This window comes from Musa acuminata, chromosome BXJ3-1 (assembly GCF_036884655.1).
Source record: "Musa acuminata AAA Group cultivar baxijiao chromosome BXJ3-1, Cavendish_Baxijiao_AAA, whole genome shotgun sequence".
Taxonomy (NCBI): Eukaryota; Viridiplantae; Streptophyta; class Magnoliopsida; order Zingiberales; family Musaceae; genus Musa; species Musa acuminata.
In genome coordinates, this window is record NC_088349.1 from 11,959,326 (window position 1) to 11,976,389 (window position 17,064).

A 17,064-nucleotide genomic window follows, 5' to 3' on the forward strand; every position below is an offset into this window, starting at 1 on the left:
TGATCAAGGTTTATCAGGAAGTTTGAATCATGAGGATCTTACCCAAGTTTGAATCATTTTGAAAAATCATGAGGAGCTTCTATCATCGGAAAGAGTAAATGCAAGTAACATGCCCAAATTAAATAGACATGAATCTTTATAGACGCAACAAGTATTAAGAGTTGTATGATACAGAAACATATTTCTCAACTGTAATAGGTCAAACAAATGTGTCTTTTTGAACATATTTGACAGAATTAGGTACTACAATTGCATTTTAATTCCATAGGCTGTTCGTGTACCTGTTGCAAATACGTACAAAAAAATATGTCATGTATCCTTGATCGTTCTTGTAGGCAACTTTGTTGCATGCTTCACCTCGATGAAGATTGCCCTGAGCAGTAGACCTGTAGGGCTCGTTGGTGCGTCGTCGAGTACTGTTTGTTTCCCATGCTTGCATACATCGGATACGCACGAGCACCGGTGCGCATGCATCGTTGTCGTCTCATCGACTTCTGGTGGCCGCAGCAGTAGTACGTGCTGCTGAGCACATTCTTTTAGGACATGCAGATCGTACATGTACTAAATTAAACCGCCAACCCCATGGCAAGCAAGCGGTTTTGCTGCCGTCTTGCGTAAGGCCAACCTCTGCGGTCAATCCTTCGAGTCCTCCTGTTCTCGACGCATCTATTCTCTATACCATAGAGGACCGATGCAGATCTGTCGTCCTCTACGTTATGCCTTCGTTGCTTCATTTCGTTGAAGAGTGCCCCAATTAGTAGACTGTCATATGCTGCTTGGTGACGGATCCCTACGGGTTCAAAGTTCAATAACCTTGATAGTCCCACCAAACCAATCTCTCCCCGACGCAGTCCTCCACAAAATCGAGATATATATTTGAGATCATAAATCTGGCCGAAGATGGTCCTCACCAAATCAGAGAACTCGTTCAAGGTGTTGGGCAGTGGGGCTCGGGTGATCATCTTTATCACAAAAGCCACGTCGTAGAGTCCGTGAAACGTAACATACTTGGAGCTGTAGGGTTGGCAGAAGAGCTTCACGCATACCAGATAGGCGCACCGCCGCGCGTCGATGCCGTGTCGTCGGTATTGCTGGAAGTCGTGCCCGCTCTGTGTCAACAACTCGATGGAGTCGGGAGAGGAAGCATCCACATCGGGATCGAAATCCGAAAAATTGAACTGCCAACAGCACCCCGGCCATGGGGTGTTGCCGCCTTCGTCGAACAAGGCGACGCCCAGCTGGATCAGGTGCATGTTATCCACGTTGTGCTTCACGTCATTGTATCTTTCTTCTTCGGTGGCATTGCGAGGGGTGTCGCGAATGAACCCCGGGAACTCCGTATCGATTGCCACTATCGGGTAGGAGCCACGGAGACTGAGGATGAGCTCCAAGTGCTCCACAAGGTTTGCCTTCCCCACGTTGATGGCCATGGCAAGCTGCACCACTCTCTCTGTCGCTTTCTCTTTCTCCTTCGCTTTCTCTTTCGCTTTCGCGCTCTCTCTCTTCACTAGCAGTAGTGTATGTACTTTGGGGTCACCCTCTTTGGTGTTTATATAGACGATTTCCCGACGCATAACACAGATTTCTAACATTATTCATTGTATTCGGACGATGTTATAATTATTACTTTTTCTATTCATTTTGTATTGCCTACATTGCTAGCTCCCTTTCATCACCAAAAATTGTTTGCCTAGCAATTGGTTCTACGTTCCATATTAACCTTGCTACTTCATTAATTCCCTTCCCTTCTCTACCAAAAATATGTGTGATTCACCAACTTTCTCAGCTTATCCCTCATTTTATTCCTCACCTACCACAATGGATTAATTTTACTGCTCATCCAGCCCCTCCCTCATCATCGTCATTAATTCTAGACCGATCAATATTAAGTTGTGCCTCCCACAATGGTTTAATTAGGGCTTTCCTATTCCACATGTATTTGACTGACATCCATTTCCCTTCCATTCGTTCCGTGTTTTGGTTTCCTTGATGATCGAGGACAAAGGCCGCAACTTTGTCTCTCACTAGACCACATCATATTAACCCATTGCTTCAAATCCTTCCCTTCCTCGTGCAATTATTGCCTGCCCCTTTAACCAATTAGGGAAATACTTGTAATTCTTTGTTCACATATATTCCATATAATTTTGAAAAACATGCCATGTGGGAAAATATGATTAATAATTCCTTTTTTTTTTCAAACACAAAAAGCAGTTGCTAGTATTTTCAATACCCATATTGGTCGATCTATCTAAGATTAGGAGCAACGCTGCGATTAACTTTCGACAAAAGACCTTCTTCACCCTTAGCATAGTAGGAAGATGTCAAACCTTTCAAGCTTATATATAAATCTATTGGCTGACTTGGTAGATGCAACCCCATTCTAATCATACTTCCATTTCGTGCCTAAGTATCATCACTTGGAAGAAGAAAGATATCATAATTGATATCAAAAATTCACTTGAATCTAAAATTGCATTGACCAATTTCTTTAACATGTTACATAAAGTTGAATTTGCATGGTTGGTTGATTCCTTTTAGATTTTGCATCGATAGTGACATGTTGGGTCAGTACATAGAGCTAAAAATTCAATGGAATTAAAATTTAAGTGATCAAATCCTCTAACATTTTTATATATAAAATATTTAAAATATCCTCAATATTTTTTTATATGACGTTTTGTTATTACTATAATATATGTACAACTTTAAAAAAAAAACTCGGATATATGTGTATGCACTAATCATAAATTTAAAGAAATATATACAAAACACAATAACTCACGATCCCATTTGATATTGGGAATTACTATGGGCTCTATTCCCTTAAGCCTAACTTCAGAACAGAACAGAACAGTTTGATATACTCTGTAATCAATAACGATATGATCAAGTTGTAATTGTCAAGAAAATAATGTGCAACAATTCACTAACAGGACAATGAAAGGTATAAACATACAACAGTATAATAGGGAGGATATAATCTTATCCCTCAATGCTCTGTCTGCTACAACTCCCAAGAAGTGCAGGGGTTGGAGTCTCCACCACCACAAACCAAGCAATCTACACCGTCTTGCATCAACAGAAAGGTATAATCCAAGAATGGCATCTCCAATTCTTCAACTGAAATCATCGAGGGAACAGAGAATTCAACCGCAATAACATGGGCCGGCGGTTTAAGTCGGTAAGCTCTAATTATCTCATAATTTCAAAACTATCTAGTTAGGCGATTTCATGAGGACCTTATGTGTCTTATGTTTTCGATAATTTTTAGATAAATATTTCAAGGTAAGCTCGAATACCTTCACCTTATGTATTCGATGCCCTTGGACATCATATACCCCTTATGTGACATGTCTTCACCCTCATATGTCTCATGCGTCCAATATATCCGTTGTGAGTCATTCAACTCGTCAAATTTCACTATCCTCATGTGTCTCATATGATCAACAAAACCAAAATGGGTGATTCAAATTAATATACTTATGTTACTCTCATGCCTCTCATACATTCAACACTCTCTATACATGTTATTCGAATCAACACGCTATGATCCTATAAGCATCATATGCATGTGACACCTACTATGGCAGTGACTCAAGATAACATACCCAAATGCCATTATGTGTTTCATGTATCTGACATTCCTATGTGGGCGTTTCAAGTCAGCATGCTCTAATGCCTAATGTCTCATGCGTCTAGTATCCCCTATGTAGGTAGTTTGATTAGCATGCTATAATGCCCTGACGTGTCTCATGCATCTCACTTGCTCTACAATAGAACTTGAGCTGACAAGTTGTGATGCTATCACATGTCTATGTGTCTCATGCATCTAATACCTTTTGTGAGCTCAGTTCAAGTTAGGAAGCCTTGATGCCTATGCATGATTTATGCATTTGACATCCCCTATATAGGTGATTTAAGTCATCAAGTTGTGATACCCTCATGCATCCGACATCGTCTATATGGCAGGTCTACATCGACATGTTACGATGTCGATGCATGATTCATGTGTTTGACACCGCCAACACAAGTGGTTCAAGTCAAGTCCCAATGCTAGGTCTCATATATCTAAACACTACCTATGTAGGCAATTTAAGTCAATATGCCTTGACGTCCTCATGTGTTATATATTTAACACCCTTAGATGTTTGACAACCCCTATGCGTTCTGTTCAAATCATCACACCTTGACATTCATGTGTCTCATGTGTTCAACACCGTCAACGAGAGCAGTTCAAGTCAACAAGCCTCATTGCTGCATTCAACACTTTTACATGCTTCGTTCAAGTTGTCACACTCAAATGCATCCAACACCTTTTATATGGGTGGTTCAAATCTATACATTTAACACTCTTGCATGTCTTATGCATTTGACACCTACTATGGAATTGGTTAAGTAGACATACTCTATGCATTTGACACCTACTATGGAAGTGGTTAAGTAGACATACTCTAATGCCTTCATACATCTTGTGCATCCCATTACATCTTGGGCATCCCCTTATGCCCTCACACATCTCATACGTTTGACACCTCATATGAGAGATATTCTAGTGGGTATGCCTAGGTGCCCTTGCGTGTGTTTTATATCTTACTATTAGAATCGAGTCAGTACTAAGAGAGGGGGGGGTTGAATTAGTACAACAGAAAAATTACTTCGGTTTGAAAACTTTCGTTCGATTAAAATCAATTTCGACGAAACTATTTCGAAGAGATGTTAACTTTGAAATCGTATTTGTAAGCATAGTGGAAGTAAAGCAAGTAAAACAGTTTATAGTAAGGGAAAATAGCAAGAACATAAATGCAAACAATTTTATAGAGGTTCGGTCATCGTGAACTATATCCACTCCGCCAATTCCCCTTCCGTCGAGGCCACCGGTATCCACTAATGATCTTCTTTCAATGGACCAAGATCAACTGCCTATTTACACCCCTCTTCTCCTTTTCATAGGTTTAGGAGAAAACCTTTTACAAGCATTCACTCCTCTTTAAACAGAATTCTAAACTTCGAATTAGAGGAGAGATTCTCTCAAATGATTTCTACAGCGTTTTCTCACTTTTTAAGCTCTATGTACTTGTGTGTCTTAATCAGGGATGAGAAGGGTATTTATAAGCTTCAAGTGGATTCAAACTTGGAGTCGAAAAAGATCTCATCCCGGGTTTCCTAGGTACTAGTGGTACTACCGCTTGTGCTTGCGGTACCACCGCTAGTGCTTTCTGACATTGGGCGGTACCACCGCCTAATAGGAGTGGTACCACCATCTAGAATCTTGGACAGTACCATCGCCCAGTCTAGTGGTATCATCGCCTGATAGTCTCTCAGAGATTGTGTCTAGGTGGTACCACCGCCTGACAGTCTCAAAGACTGTGCCATGACTGTTCCACCTATTTGGTCACTGTTTGGGCCATTTCACTTGGCCCAACACAACCCAAACTTGGGCCCAACTATCCCCTAATTGGGTTGGCCCAATTCTGACCTAATTATATGCTAACTACGAATTTTAAGGCATACACTAAACAAATCCGATCTGGTTAGTCTAGGTTTCTTCCGACGAGCTTCCGGTGATCTTCCAATGAACTTCCGACAATCTCTCGATAATATTCTAGCAGACTCCCAGCAAGCTCCTGGACTTCATGACGATCTTCTTGGTGAGTTCCGATAAGCTTCTTCGACTAGCTTCTGGACTTCTCGGTCAATTCCGGCAGAACTTTTGACGAATGATCGGACTTCCGACGAACTCTCGAACTCCCAACAAAATCTCGTTCTTGACTCCAGGACTTCATTTTGCTTTATGCCTTAATCACTATCGTAGTTAATCCTGAACAAATAAAATCTACTTCAATCTAGACAATTATTACAAAGCTTGAATCATGTTGTTTGGCATGTCATTGGTTTATCGATGCTTCATCCGATTCTTCGATGCATCATCCTCTCTTGCGGCCTATTGTCCAATCGACCAATTGACCTCCACAACTCTGATTTCCTTTGCACAATTTCTGCTCTTCTTGGCCCGATGCTCGAACCCATGGCCCGAAGCCTTTTGTCGATACATCGACCGATCATCCGACTCGATGTCCAATCTTCTGACATATTCTACTCCGGCCCAACATGATTCTTCTTATTTTAATTGTCTCTCCCTGATCGAAGCATTCTGCGTCACTCAAAACACATATCAAATCATAAACAGTATCAATTGGTTTCATCATCAAAATCCGAGATTCAACACTTACAACCCTACTTGGATGGTTCAAGTTGGCAAGCCTAGATGCCCTCACACATCTAATCCATCTGATACACCATATGTTCGTGGTTCAAGTCAATAGTCATGACACCCTAATATGTCTAATTCATTTGATAACCCCCATACGAGTGATTTAAGCAGGCACATCAGTGCCCTCGCATGTTTGATATGATCAATAATTCTATGTGAGCAATTCAAGTGAGTATACTCAAACACTCTCACATGTGTATGATACACCATATAAAGTTGGTAAACCTAGATATCCTCATACATTTAATTCGTCTGATACACCATATATGAGTGGTTCAATTCAATAGCCATAATACCCTCATATGTTTAATTCATTTGATAACCCTCATACGAGTGATTCAAGCAAGCACATCGATGCCCTCACATGTTTGATATGATCGACACTTCTATGTGAGAAATTCAAGTGAGTATACTCAAATACCCTCATAAGTATCTTACATCTAATACCCTTATTTGGGTGCTTAAAGTTGGTAAATGTAGATGTCCTAGTGCATTTAATTCATCTGGCATCTCCTATATGGACAGTTTAAGTCGGTAGCCATGATACTCTCACATGTCTAATCCATCTGATACCTCATATGTGAGTGATTCATATAAGCATGCATCGATAACCTCACATGTCTTATGTGATTGACACCTCTATGTAGGTAGTTCAAGTCACTCTGCCATCACACACTCACATGTTTTATACATCCAATACTCCTATGTATTTAGTTCAATTGGAAATACCTCAAAACCCTTGAGTGTCTCATGCATCTAACACCCCCTCTATGCAGGTGGTCAAAGTCAGCATGCCCAAAGCTCTTGCATTTCTCATATGTCTAATGCTTCTATACAAGCGATTCAAGTCGGTGCATCTAGATGTCTTCATATGTCTTATGTATTCGACACCCCCTAAAGAGGATGTTCAAGTCAACATGCTACAACACCCCTCTATATCTCATTTGTCTCACACCCTTTATATAAGTAGTTTATGACAATAAGCCCTAATGCCTTCATGCCCTCTCATGCTTATGCATCTCTTGCATTTGCACCCTAAGTGGGTAGTTCAAGTCGACACGTTCTAATGCCCTCATACTTCTAATATATCTAATACTCCTATAGAAATAGTTCAATGCATGCCTTGGTGCCCTTGTGCATCTTATGTGACTAACACCCCTTTATGTGGGCAATTTAAATGACATGCTTTGATACTCTTGTGCATCTCATTTTTATGACACCCCTATGTGGGTGGTTTAAGATTGGCAAAGCCCCGATGCCCTTATGTATCTCATGTATCCAAGACCCCTATATGAGCGGTTCAAGTTGGCACCCATGACTCCCTCACACATCTAACGCATTTGACACACATATATCTCTTATGTGTTTGAAACCCATTATGTAGGATATTCGAGTCTATGCTACATAATGCCCTTGTGTGTCTCATGCATTCAACACCTCCTATGTTGATGATTTGAGTTCATACATCATGATAGCCTCTCATGTCTTAAGTGTCTCTGGCCCTTATACTAACAATTCAGCATACTCTGATGACCTCGTATATCTCATGTGTCCAACACTATCTATGTAGCCAATTTAGGTCCACATACTTGATGCCCTTAGGCTTTTCGTGTCCAATACTATCTACATGTGTGGTTCAAGTTGCATACCCCAATCTCTCGTGCATCTCATGTGATTGATATACACCCTACATAGACTATTTAAGTCGACACACTATAATGTGCTATTAGATCTAGTGCATCTAACTCCCTTGAACATTTGATGGCCCTATATGAACAGTTAGAGTCAACGCACCTAAATGCCCTTGTGCATCTCATTTGTCTGACCAATCTAGGTTGGGCTAAAGTGAGGCCGAACAGGCAGCATAACCTAATTTACCCACTTTCAAACTGGCCTAGCCAAACTCGAGCCCAAGTCACACTAGACCCAGCCTGAGCTCTAGCCCAAGTGCCCAAGGAAGCTTAAGAGCTCAAGCCTGATCGCTATGACCAGTTCGACCTAAGCCAAAGCTTGAGCCCCGGTGTGACCCAAGTCCAAGACCCTTCCTTTCTGCAGGTGCTTTTGTTCTCAAAAACAAGTTTTGAACTCAAGTCTCTCATTGGAAATGAGGGCCTTTACCACTCACTATACTAATCCACCACTCGGTTTAAAGATGACAAGGCCAATTAACACAAGGTATCAGATGCCTAAACATGACATGTATGATACTGCATCTCCTCTTGCACATGACGTATCCATCAAGGTAAAAGAAAATATATGAAGCACCCAAATATATTCCTCAAGGACCAAAAATGTATTTAAAATGTCTGATGGAATCTACAATATCCCTCTTACAAGTGATGTGTATACCCAGGACTAACAAAAAATATATTCAGAAAAAAATATATTCCAAGTACCCAAAGCATCCAAAGCGTTGTCTCCTCGTTCCATAAAATGCATCCATTCGAGATTTAAAAAAAAATATTATGTATCATTTAATTGTTTTCTAAAATAGACAACAATAATTAAGGTATTAGAGATGAATATTGTGCTATGGAATAGGACAATGATAAAAAATCTTTGTTTTCTTCTGATTTTGCATCAAAATGATTGCACACCTCTTATGACTTATCACGTGAGTTAATCATTTGACCATTTGATTGCTGCCATCAGACATATTTCCTTCACATTTAAGTTCTAAAATTAGCCAACCTCATAATCTAACGTTTGCTACATTGATATCTATGTAATACTGCTTTTATCATGAATAAACCATAGTATAATATAATAATTTTTTCCTTGTAATACTAATGCAATAATTAGATGAAATTTGTGAGCATTCCCATCATTAACTTAATAAAGTTTGATAAAAAAATATTTTGACAACCAATCCCCATCCACCAACAAATCACCCCAAAAGTACTAACATTAAAGAAAAAGATCGAATCACCCTTCATTGGGTAATAACGTGGTGGGTGGTTATGGTTTGTTGATCTCCATGAACAATAATCCATGGGAGGTCATTTGGATTGGCTCTGTCGGCTTCCATGGTCAACAGTTCATGGAGGTCATTCAGGCCTGTTCGTCCCTATATCGACCCCGTGGACAATAGGAGGTCGTTCGGGCATGTTGCCCCCATAGGCAAAATACTAGGGGCGATTTTGAGGCCATTACGAAGGATCATCTCAACTAATCAAGTATAAAAGCCGACCCCTGGCATCGACCCAGGAATCGGACCTATTAGCCCCGACCCCCCGAATCGATAATATTATAATTCAACAATAATCCATTCCAGGATCCAAACACACATTTGAGGATACTGAGAAAACATTAAAGTCATTCACATCTATAATTCCCTAATTCATAAAACCAATATAATTTAAAATCATATACCACATCATTGGATGAATCATAAAATTTGAAAACCAACTCACCAAGACAATAACCACCTCATAAATCCACAAGTGTGGTATTCTATACAATCACAAAAATCAATGTTTACCACATGTTCATATCATTACATAAATTAACTTTAAACACTCTAAAATCCTAAACATGAGAGGTTTTTTAAAACTTTTACAAAACTCATAAGTTCATATTTACCATCAACATTTAATTAGACACCAAGTGTACTTATACAACAAAAACATATCATCCACTAAATATTTGCCCAAAGTCTTCTAGCTTTCCATAGCCTTAGCCCAATTTAAACACTTTAGTGAGCGATAAGCTATCCTGAAAATTTTATATAGCAACGGAGAGAGCACATAGAGCTCAGTAAGTGACTAACATATGCATGGTGAAAGAGGACAGTTTCAAACAAATAAGGTACTAAATATAAGGCAGAGATACAAGAGTTCATAGATAGCCACTTATCAAATGTAGATTTTACAATGCCATTTCGTTCGAAGCATGTTTTGTTCATAACAATTGAGTAAAGATTAGTTGGCGTAAATCATTAACGTAAGAAGCATTTTGAGGCATATCAATAGCGTATGAAATGTTACGGAGCATATCAATTGCATATAAAGTATTTCAGAGCATATCATAGGCATATGAAATGTTTTAGAATATATCAATGACATATGAAATATTTCAGAGCATATCAATGGCGGATGAAACATTTCGAAGCATATCAATGACGAATGAAACATTTTAGAACATATCAATGATGTATGAAATGTTTCAAAGCATATTTATAACAAATGAAACATTTTAGAATCAATAGCGTATGAAATGTTACGGAGCATATCAATGGTATGTGAAGCATTTCAGAGCATATCAAGAATGTATAAAATGTTTCAGAGTATATCAATAACAAATAAAATATTTTGAAATATATCAATGACGGATGAAATGCTTCGGAATATATCAATGGCATATGAAGCATTTTGGAGTATAGCAATGGCAAATGAAATATTTCGAAACATATCAATGACGGATGAAATGCTTCGGAACATATCAATGGCATATGAAGCATTTTGGAGCATAGCAATGGCAAATGAAATATTTTAGAACATATCAATGGCAGATGAAATACTTCAGAACATATCAATGGCATATGAAGCGTTTTAGAGCATATTAAAGAACAAATACGAAACAGAAGCTTAAACATCGCATTTGACGTTGCATACATTTCATTCTTATTCAAAGCACATATAGAAGCAGATAAACAAAGCTCTGGATATCATATCAAACAGATAGAAGGTGAAGTGTGATTATAACATAATATGGTCCATCCATTTCTGAATGACCGCTAAACATAATCTAGAGCATCGCGGGCTCTAAGCACATACCTGTTACCATTTCTGACAAAGGTCCAAATAATCCCTTTACCTTTTATAATAAATTTTCATATTATTCCACAAACACCAGAGTATAAAAGGGTATTATGAATAATAAATTAGGATATATCGAAAACACACGTGGAACAACGAACTGCATATGCCTATATGAAACATTACGATACAAACATAAACTTTACATAATAGATTCAGGTATATAAATAATTGAAGGACAAGAGTATACAAAGATTCAAAGCAATAATGTAAAGCTCAACTGAAGTAAAGATGTTGGCTGAAATCAATTTCCAAAGAGAAAACAAGAATAGGCGGAATCGATCAAAGCTCGATTCTGACAGAATTTGAGAGGCATATTTCATAAATTATTTGGATAACTAATTATGCTCCAATTTTCCTAAAATAGGGATCATCGAAAGATGTATCAATCTAGATTTAGATAAATTAAGTTTTATATGAATTGAAGATTCTAAGTTGAGCTATCAATAGTTTAGTAACCAAAGGTTAGAGAACATTATCTCTATATTGCAGAATTCATAGAGTTGATATGATTCAATAGGAATTTATGCTCCAAAATAAAAAAAACAGATATGCATATGAGTCTAGTTTCTGATAAATATTTTTTGCATAGATCGGGGTTTTCAACAAAGAGTTATAAGCAATAGAGCATTGAAACGTCAAAACTAATAGTCTCTGTCTTATAGATTTCATAGGGTCAATTGAAATAACAGTTTGGATAGGAAAATAAACTCAAAATTTACCATTCTAGGTGTCAAAAGAAAAAAGTGTGAGTCTATTTTCGGATAAATTTAGTGTTGCCTAAATCCAATATCGGTGTAGAAAGTTAGCTAGAATAATACAGAAATGTCAAATCTTTGAAAAATTCTAGATTCACAGTTTTGTTCCCAAACGAAAGAAATATCGTGTATGAAGCCAAAATCTTTTAAAATTTTAGGACTAAGATGAAATTAGAGATTAAGAGTTCTGTAGAAAGGGATTATAACACTTGCCTTAAACAAATTTGAGTCCGAAAGGTATAGAATTGATGTAAAATCTCGAGCCAATGCAAAGATTTTTCTTCCTCTACTTCAATTCCTCTTCTTCTCTTCTCAAACTTACGTTGCAGCCTCTTATGTTTATATTTAGTTTCTCCTTTAAAGCATTTGATTTGGCTAATATAAGGATTTCAAGATAGTAAGCATGCATGAAAGAAGCTTATGTGTCATTTATAGAACAAACATAGGTGGCACATCCTTAGGTTAACTAGTGACACATATCCACCATTTTTTTTTGTTAAAACTTAATATGAATCTTTCACAAGTCATATCCAATTTTTAATATTTATATTTAGGTCCATATATTAATATAAGACCTTACAGAATTTTAAAAAATGAGAGGTATTACACTCTCCCCTCCTTGAAAGAAATATTTAGTCCTCTAAATTTGTCATACCTCCTTCGACGAAAAATTGAGATCAAGATTGTACCTAGATAGAGGCTATCAATATCATTGAGTCTTGCTATTTCCTCATAACATTCAAATTAAAATTTTCTTCTAATAACTTTCATTGTTCTGCTACCATTGGATCATGCTCACTATGCTTCTGCTACGGCACTTTGATTTGATATCCCTAATCAACCCTTTCATATCATTTAATTAATCAAAAGTAGATAAAGTAGGAGGACCAAATGTCCTCATCATCCTAGATTCCTAAAATGCACCAAAGAAAATTTTCATCGATCACTATAGTTCACTAAACTTCAATATATTTTGTAAATCAAATATATCAAATATCGCAGACTCGTTTGGGAGCACCCTGACCCTCGAACTGAACCTTTGGGTGTATCACCCCATTGAGAGTGTGGGACCCTCCACGCTATAAGCTTATGCTTTTTCTTGGGCTGCTCACTATTGTAGGGAAATCTAGATGCGACATCACATGCACAACATAAGAACATAAAACAAAATTCCCAAATTTTTCAAAAGGTGTTCATTGTCGTGCGAAGATTGGTATACAAAACCTGCGAAACTGAAAACTACATGTGAGATAGTTATGTTATCTAGGGAGATCGTATATCCCTAAATTTCTGCAGATCTGTGGGAGAGGATGGAGGAGGTCAAGCGTCCTCCTCTCTGGTGGTGATCCACATGGCAGGAGTTGTGAAGATACTCCTCAAATCGATGCCCAAATTTCACACCTGTTGGTTGAGGAGGAGAAGGGGAGAGGAAAATAGGAGGTGACAACCAAGAAGCCTAGCCTATGGCCCTTTGGTTCTCTTCCATTTATAGAGGCCCTCATATCAACTTAACACGAATGGATCATACTTTATTGAGTATTGGATCTCCATCCAACTACCTAAGCCACTTCATTAGTGGATCTCTATCCAGTAATCTCTCATTAGCTCTTATTGAATCTTATATATATGATCCAATAATTTAATGGCTTATTGGATATCCAATAAGATAGGGGCTCCAACGGATATATCATATCTGAACCTCTACTCATCGCAATACATAACATATGTGTGTGACCCTCTAGGCTCAATATCGAGCTAGTAGTGAGTCATACCTATCAAAACTCTTTCTAGTTTAGTGAATTATTATCTCCATAATAATTCACTCGACTCATCGACTACAAACGTACTAGGCCACTACACCATAGTCCCCAGATAATACAGGGAAATCTAATTCTTTGGACATATTTATTCTTAGTTACAATGTACATATAGTCCCTCATCCATCTAATATCCCAGAGACCGTATACTAAGCATGGTGCCATCAAGCTTATATAGTTTCTCCTCGAGTCTCACTCTAATTGGATTCCCCTAGAGAACTATTTCTCTCTTAATCCAAATGACCTTAACCAAGAATTTGTCTGAGCAAAAACACATGGGATATTCCTCTCACGATACCGAGAGTGAATGATTCTCTATCGACACCCAATAGCCCTCGTAAGATTGATTGTCACTCCCGATGACCGGCTATACTAGATCTGGAACTTCTAAACTTATAAGTCTGGTATCAAAGAGTATAGTACTCATACAGGACATCCTTTGTGTTTTAAGTCTAATGACCAGATACACCACTAGGACGACAAAATTGTTGTCTGATAATGAGGAATCATTAACCATCCAATATTTCATAAACAGATCAATCAGTCAACTCATTCTCTAATGAGCACCTACACTATAGCCCTAGTGTTCACATGAGCAACTATGAGATCAGTCACCTTCATCATATAGATAAGTATTCAACACACTAGTTTATCTGATTATCTCGATGTTCCTATTGAGAAACCTATAACTAGGATTATTTATGGTATATGTTTAAAGGTGAATTGGTCTCATTATCATGATCTCATCACGATCCAATTTCCATTGTATAGATCAATAGATATCATAATATATTTATGCAACAAGCTCCTATGATCTTGAAAGGTTTAAACTTTAGAGGCTTAGGTGGGGAGTGAGTCCCGCTCCTTAGCGAGTGAGGGATTTAAGGGAGAGCTGCCAATCTCTCTCCTCCTATGATTGAGACAAATGTCCCATCTAGGATAAACTCTAAAGGGCTCCAATGGCGGAAAAGCTCAAAGCCCACCAAGATGGGAGATGTAGGGAAATCTAGGGGCAACATCACATGTGTAAAAGAACATAAAATAAAACCCTAAATTTTTCAAAAAGTTATTCATCGTCATGTAAAGATTGGTGTGTAAAAATCCATGAAACTTAAATCCACGTATGAGATAGATGTGTTTTACCTAGGGAGATCGTATATCCTTGAATCCATGTAGATCTGTATGAGAAGATGAAGGAGGTCAAACGTCCTTTTCTCTAGCGGTATCCACACAACAGGGCTGCGACGATGCTCCTCAAATCTTCATGTATGCTACCTGAAGAGGAGAATGGGAGAGAAGAATAGGAGGTGGCAAATAGGAAGCCCTAGCCTATGAGCCTTTAGTTTCCTCCTATTTATAAAGGCCCCCAATTAACTTAACTCTAATGGATCCTACCCTATTATGTACTACTTCTCTATCCAATTACCCAACCCTCTTAGACTAGTGGATCTCTACTCAATAATCTCTTATTAGCTCTTATTGAATTATATCCATGGGATCCAATAATTTAGAGGTTTATTGGATATCTAATAAGATAGGGGCTCCGACGGATATCTCATATTTGTACCTCTACTCATCACAATGCCTAACATATGCATGTAACCCTATAGGCCCAATATTAAGCTGGTCATAAGTCATATATGTCAAAACTCCTTTTGGCTCTATGAATTATTATCTCCATAATAATTCACTCAACTTATCGATTGCGGACGAACTAAGCCACTAGATGATACAAGAAAATCTAATCTATTGGACATATATATCCTCCATTACCATATATTTATAGTCCCTCATCCATTTAATATCCTAGAAACCATATATCATGCATGGTGCTGTCAGGCCCATATAGTTTCTCCTCGAGTCGTGCTCTAATCTGATTCTCTTGGAGAACTTTTTATCTCTCAAATCGAACGACCTTGGCCAAAGATTTATTTAAGCAAGAACATACAGTATATTTCTCTCATAATATCAAAAGTAGATGATCCTCTATCGATACTCAATAGTCTTTATAAGATTGGTTGCCACTCCCAATAATCGACTGTACTAGATTTTGAACTTCTAAACCTATAAGTTTGGTATCAAAGAGTGGATTACTCATATAGGATATTCTTGGTGTCTTAAGTCTAAGAATCAGATACACTACTAAGACTATGGAATCGCTGTCTAATAGTAAGATATCATCAACCATCCAACATTCCGTGAGCGGATCAATCAATGAACTCATTCTCCAATGAGCACATGTACTGTATCCTTAGTATCCCCACACGAGCAGCTATGAGACCAACTACTTCCATCATATGAATATGTATATAACATACCAATCTGTCCAGTTATCTTGATTTCCTTCTTGAGTAACTTATAACCAGGATTATTTAGGGTTTGCATTTAAAGGTGAATCAGTCTCATTATCGTGATCTCATCACGATTCGATTCTCATTGCACAGATTCATAGATATCACAATATATGCAACACACAAGATAAAATTATAAAATATCAAATAATGATAATAAGTAAAAAGAGTATATGTCGAGTCACATATGCTATCACTCATGTGATTAGCATACAGGGCATCTATGACTAGTAGGAGAGGCCTCAAAATCTGCCATGAGAAAATCACATTTCGAGATCTACCATAATAGAATGAGCCTCGAAATCCACTATAGTGGAGTAAGCCTCGAAATCTGCCATGGCGGAATGGGCTGCGAAATCCACCACTATGGAGTGAAGCTCCGAAATCCTCCATGATAGAGTCTTGAGATTCGCTACGACTAAAAAAGGACGAGATATGTCATGGCAGAGAGAGGACTTGAAAGCCTGCCACGACAAGCAATCCCGAGATCTAGAGAAGGGACAAGGGATGCACCACAACGTGGAGTCCTGAGATCTATTACGATGGATAAGGGATAAGAGATCAGCCACAATAGAGAGAAGACTTGAAGACTTGCCACGGTAGGTCGAGAAACTCAAGATCCACTACGGTAGAGAAGGGACATGGGAATCCACCACAGAGGAGATCTCGAGCCAAAAGCGCTCGAAGCATATGAGTCAGAAAAACCCGATCTACACCAAGATAAATCCGCTATGATGGAGGTGCAAAGCTAAAAGCTCCTTAGACATATGAATCAGGAAAACCTAACCTATGCTAAAGTAAATCCACTACGATAAAGACATAAAGCTAAAAACACTTAAGGCATGTGAGTCAAGAAAATTCGACCCATGCCAAGGTAAATCCGCTACGGTGGAGGCACAAAGCTAAAAGTACCCGAGGTATGTGAGTTGCGATAACCTGACCTGTACCAAGATAAATTTGCTATGACGGATATATAAAGCTAAAAGTGCCCGAGGTATGTGAGTCAAGAAATCCCGACCCATGCCAAGGTAAATCCACTATGATAAA

The 17,064-nt window shown here is 38.3% G+C and overlaps 1 protein-coding gene across 1 annotated transcript; it reads right to left on the reverse strand.

The window, feature by feature from the left end:
- Window positions 1-566: 566 nt before the first annotated feature.
- LOC135629186 (probable CCR4-associated factor 1 homolog 11) lies at window positions 567-1,430 on the reverse strand. The gene has a single exon (XM_065136376.1). The coding sequence runs from the start codon at window positions 1,428-1,430 to the stop codon at window positions 567-569; it is 864 nt and encodes a 287-aa protein (XP_064992448.1).
- Window positions 1,431-17,064: the final 15,634 nt, after the last annotated feature.

Excerpts from the sequence above, each read along its gene's own strand:
- LOC135629186 (XM_065136376.1), bottom strand. The coding sequence starts at position 1,430 with ATGGCCATCAACGTGGGGAAGGCAAACCTTGTGGAGCACTTGGAGCTC.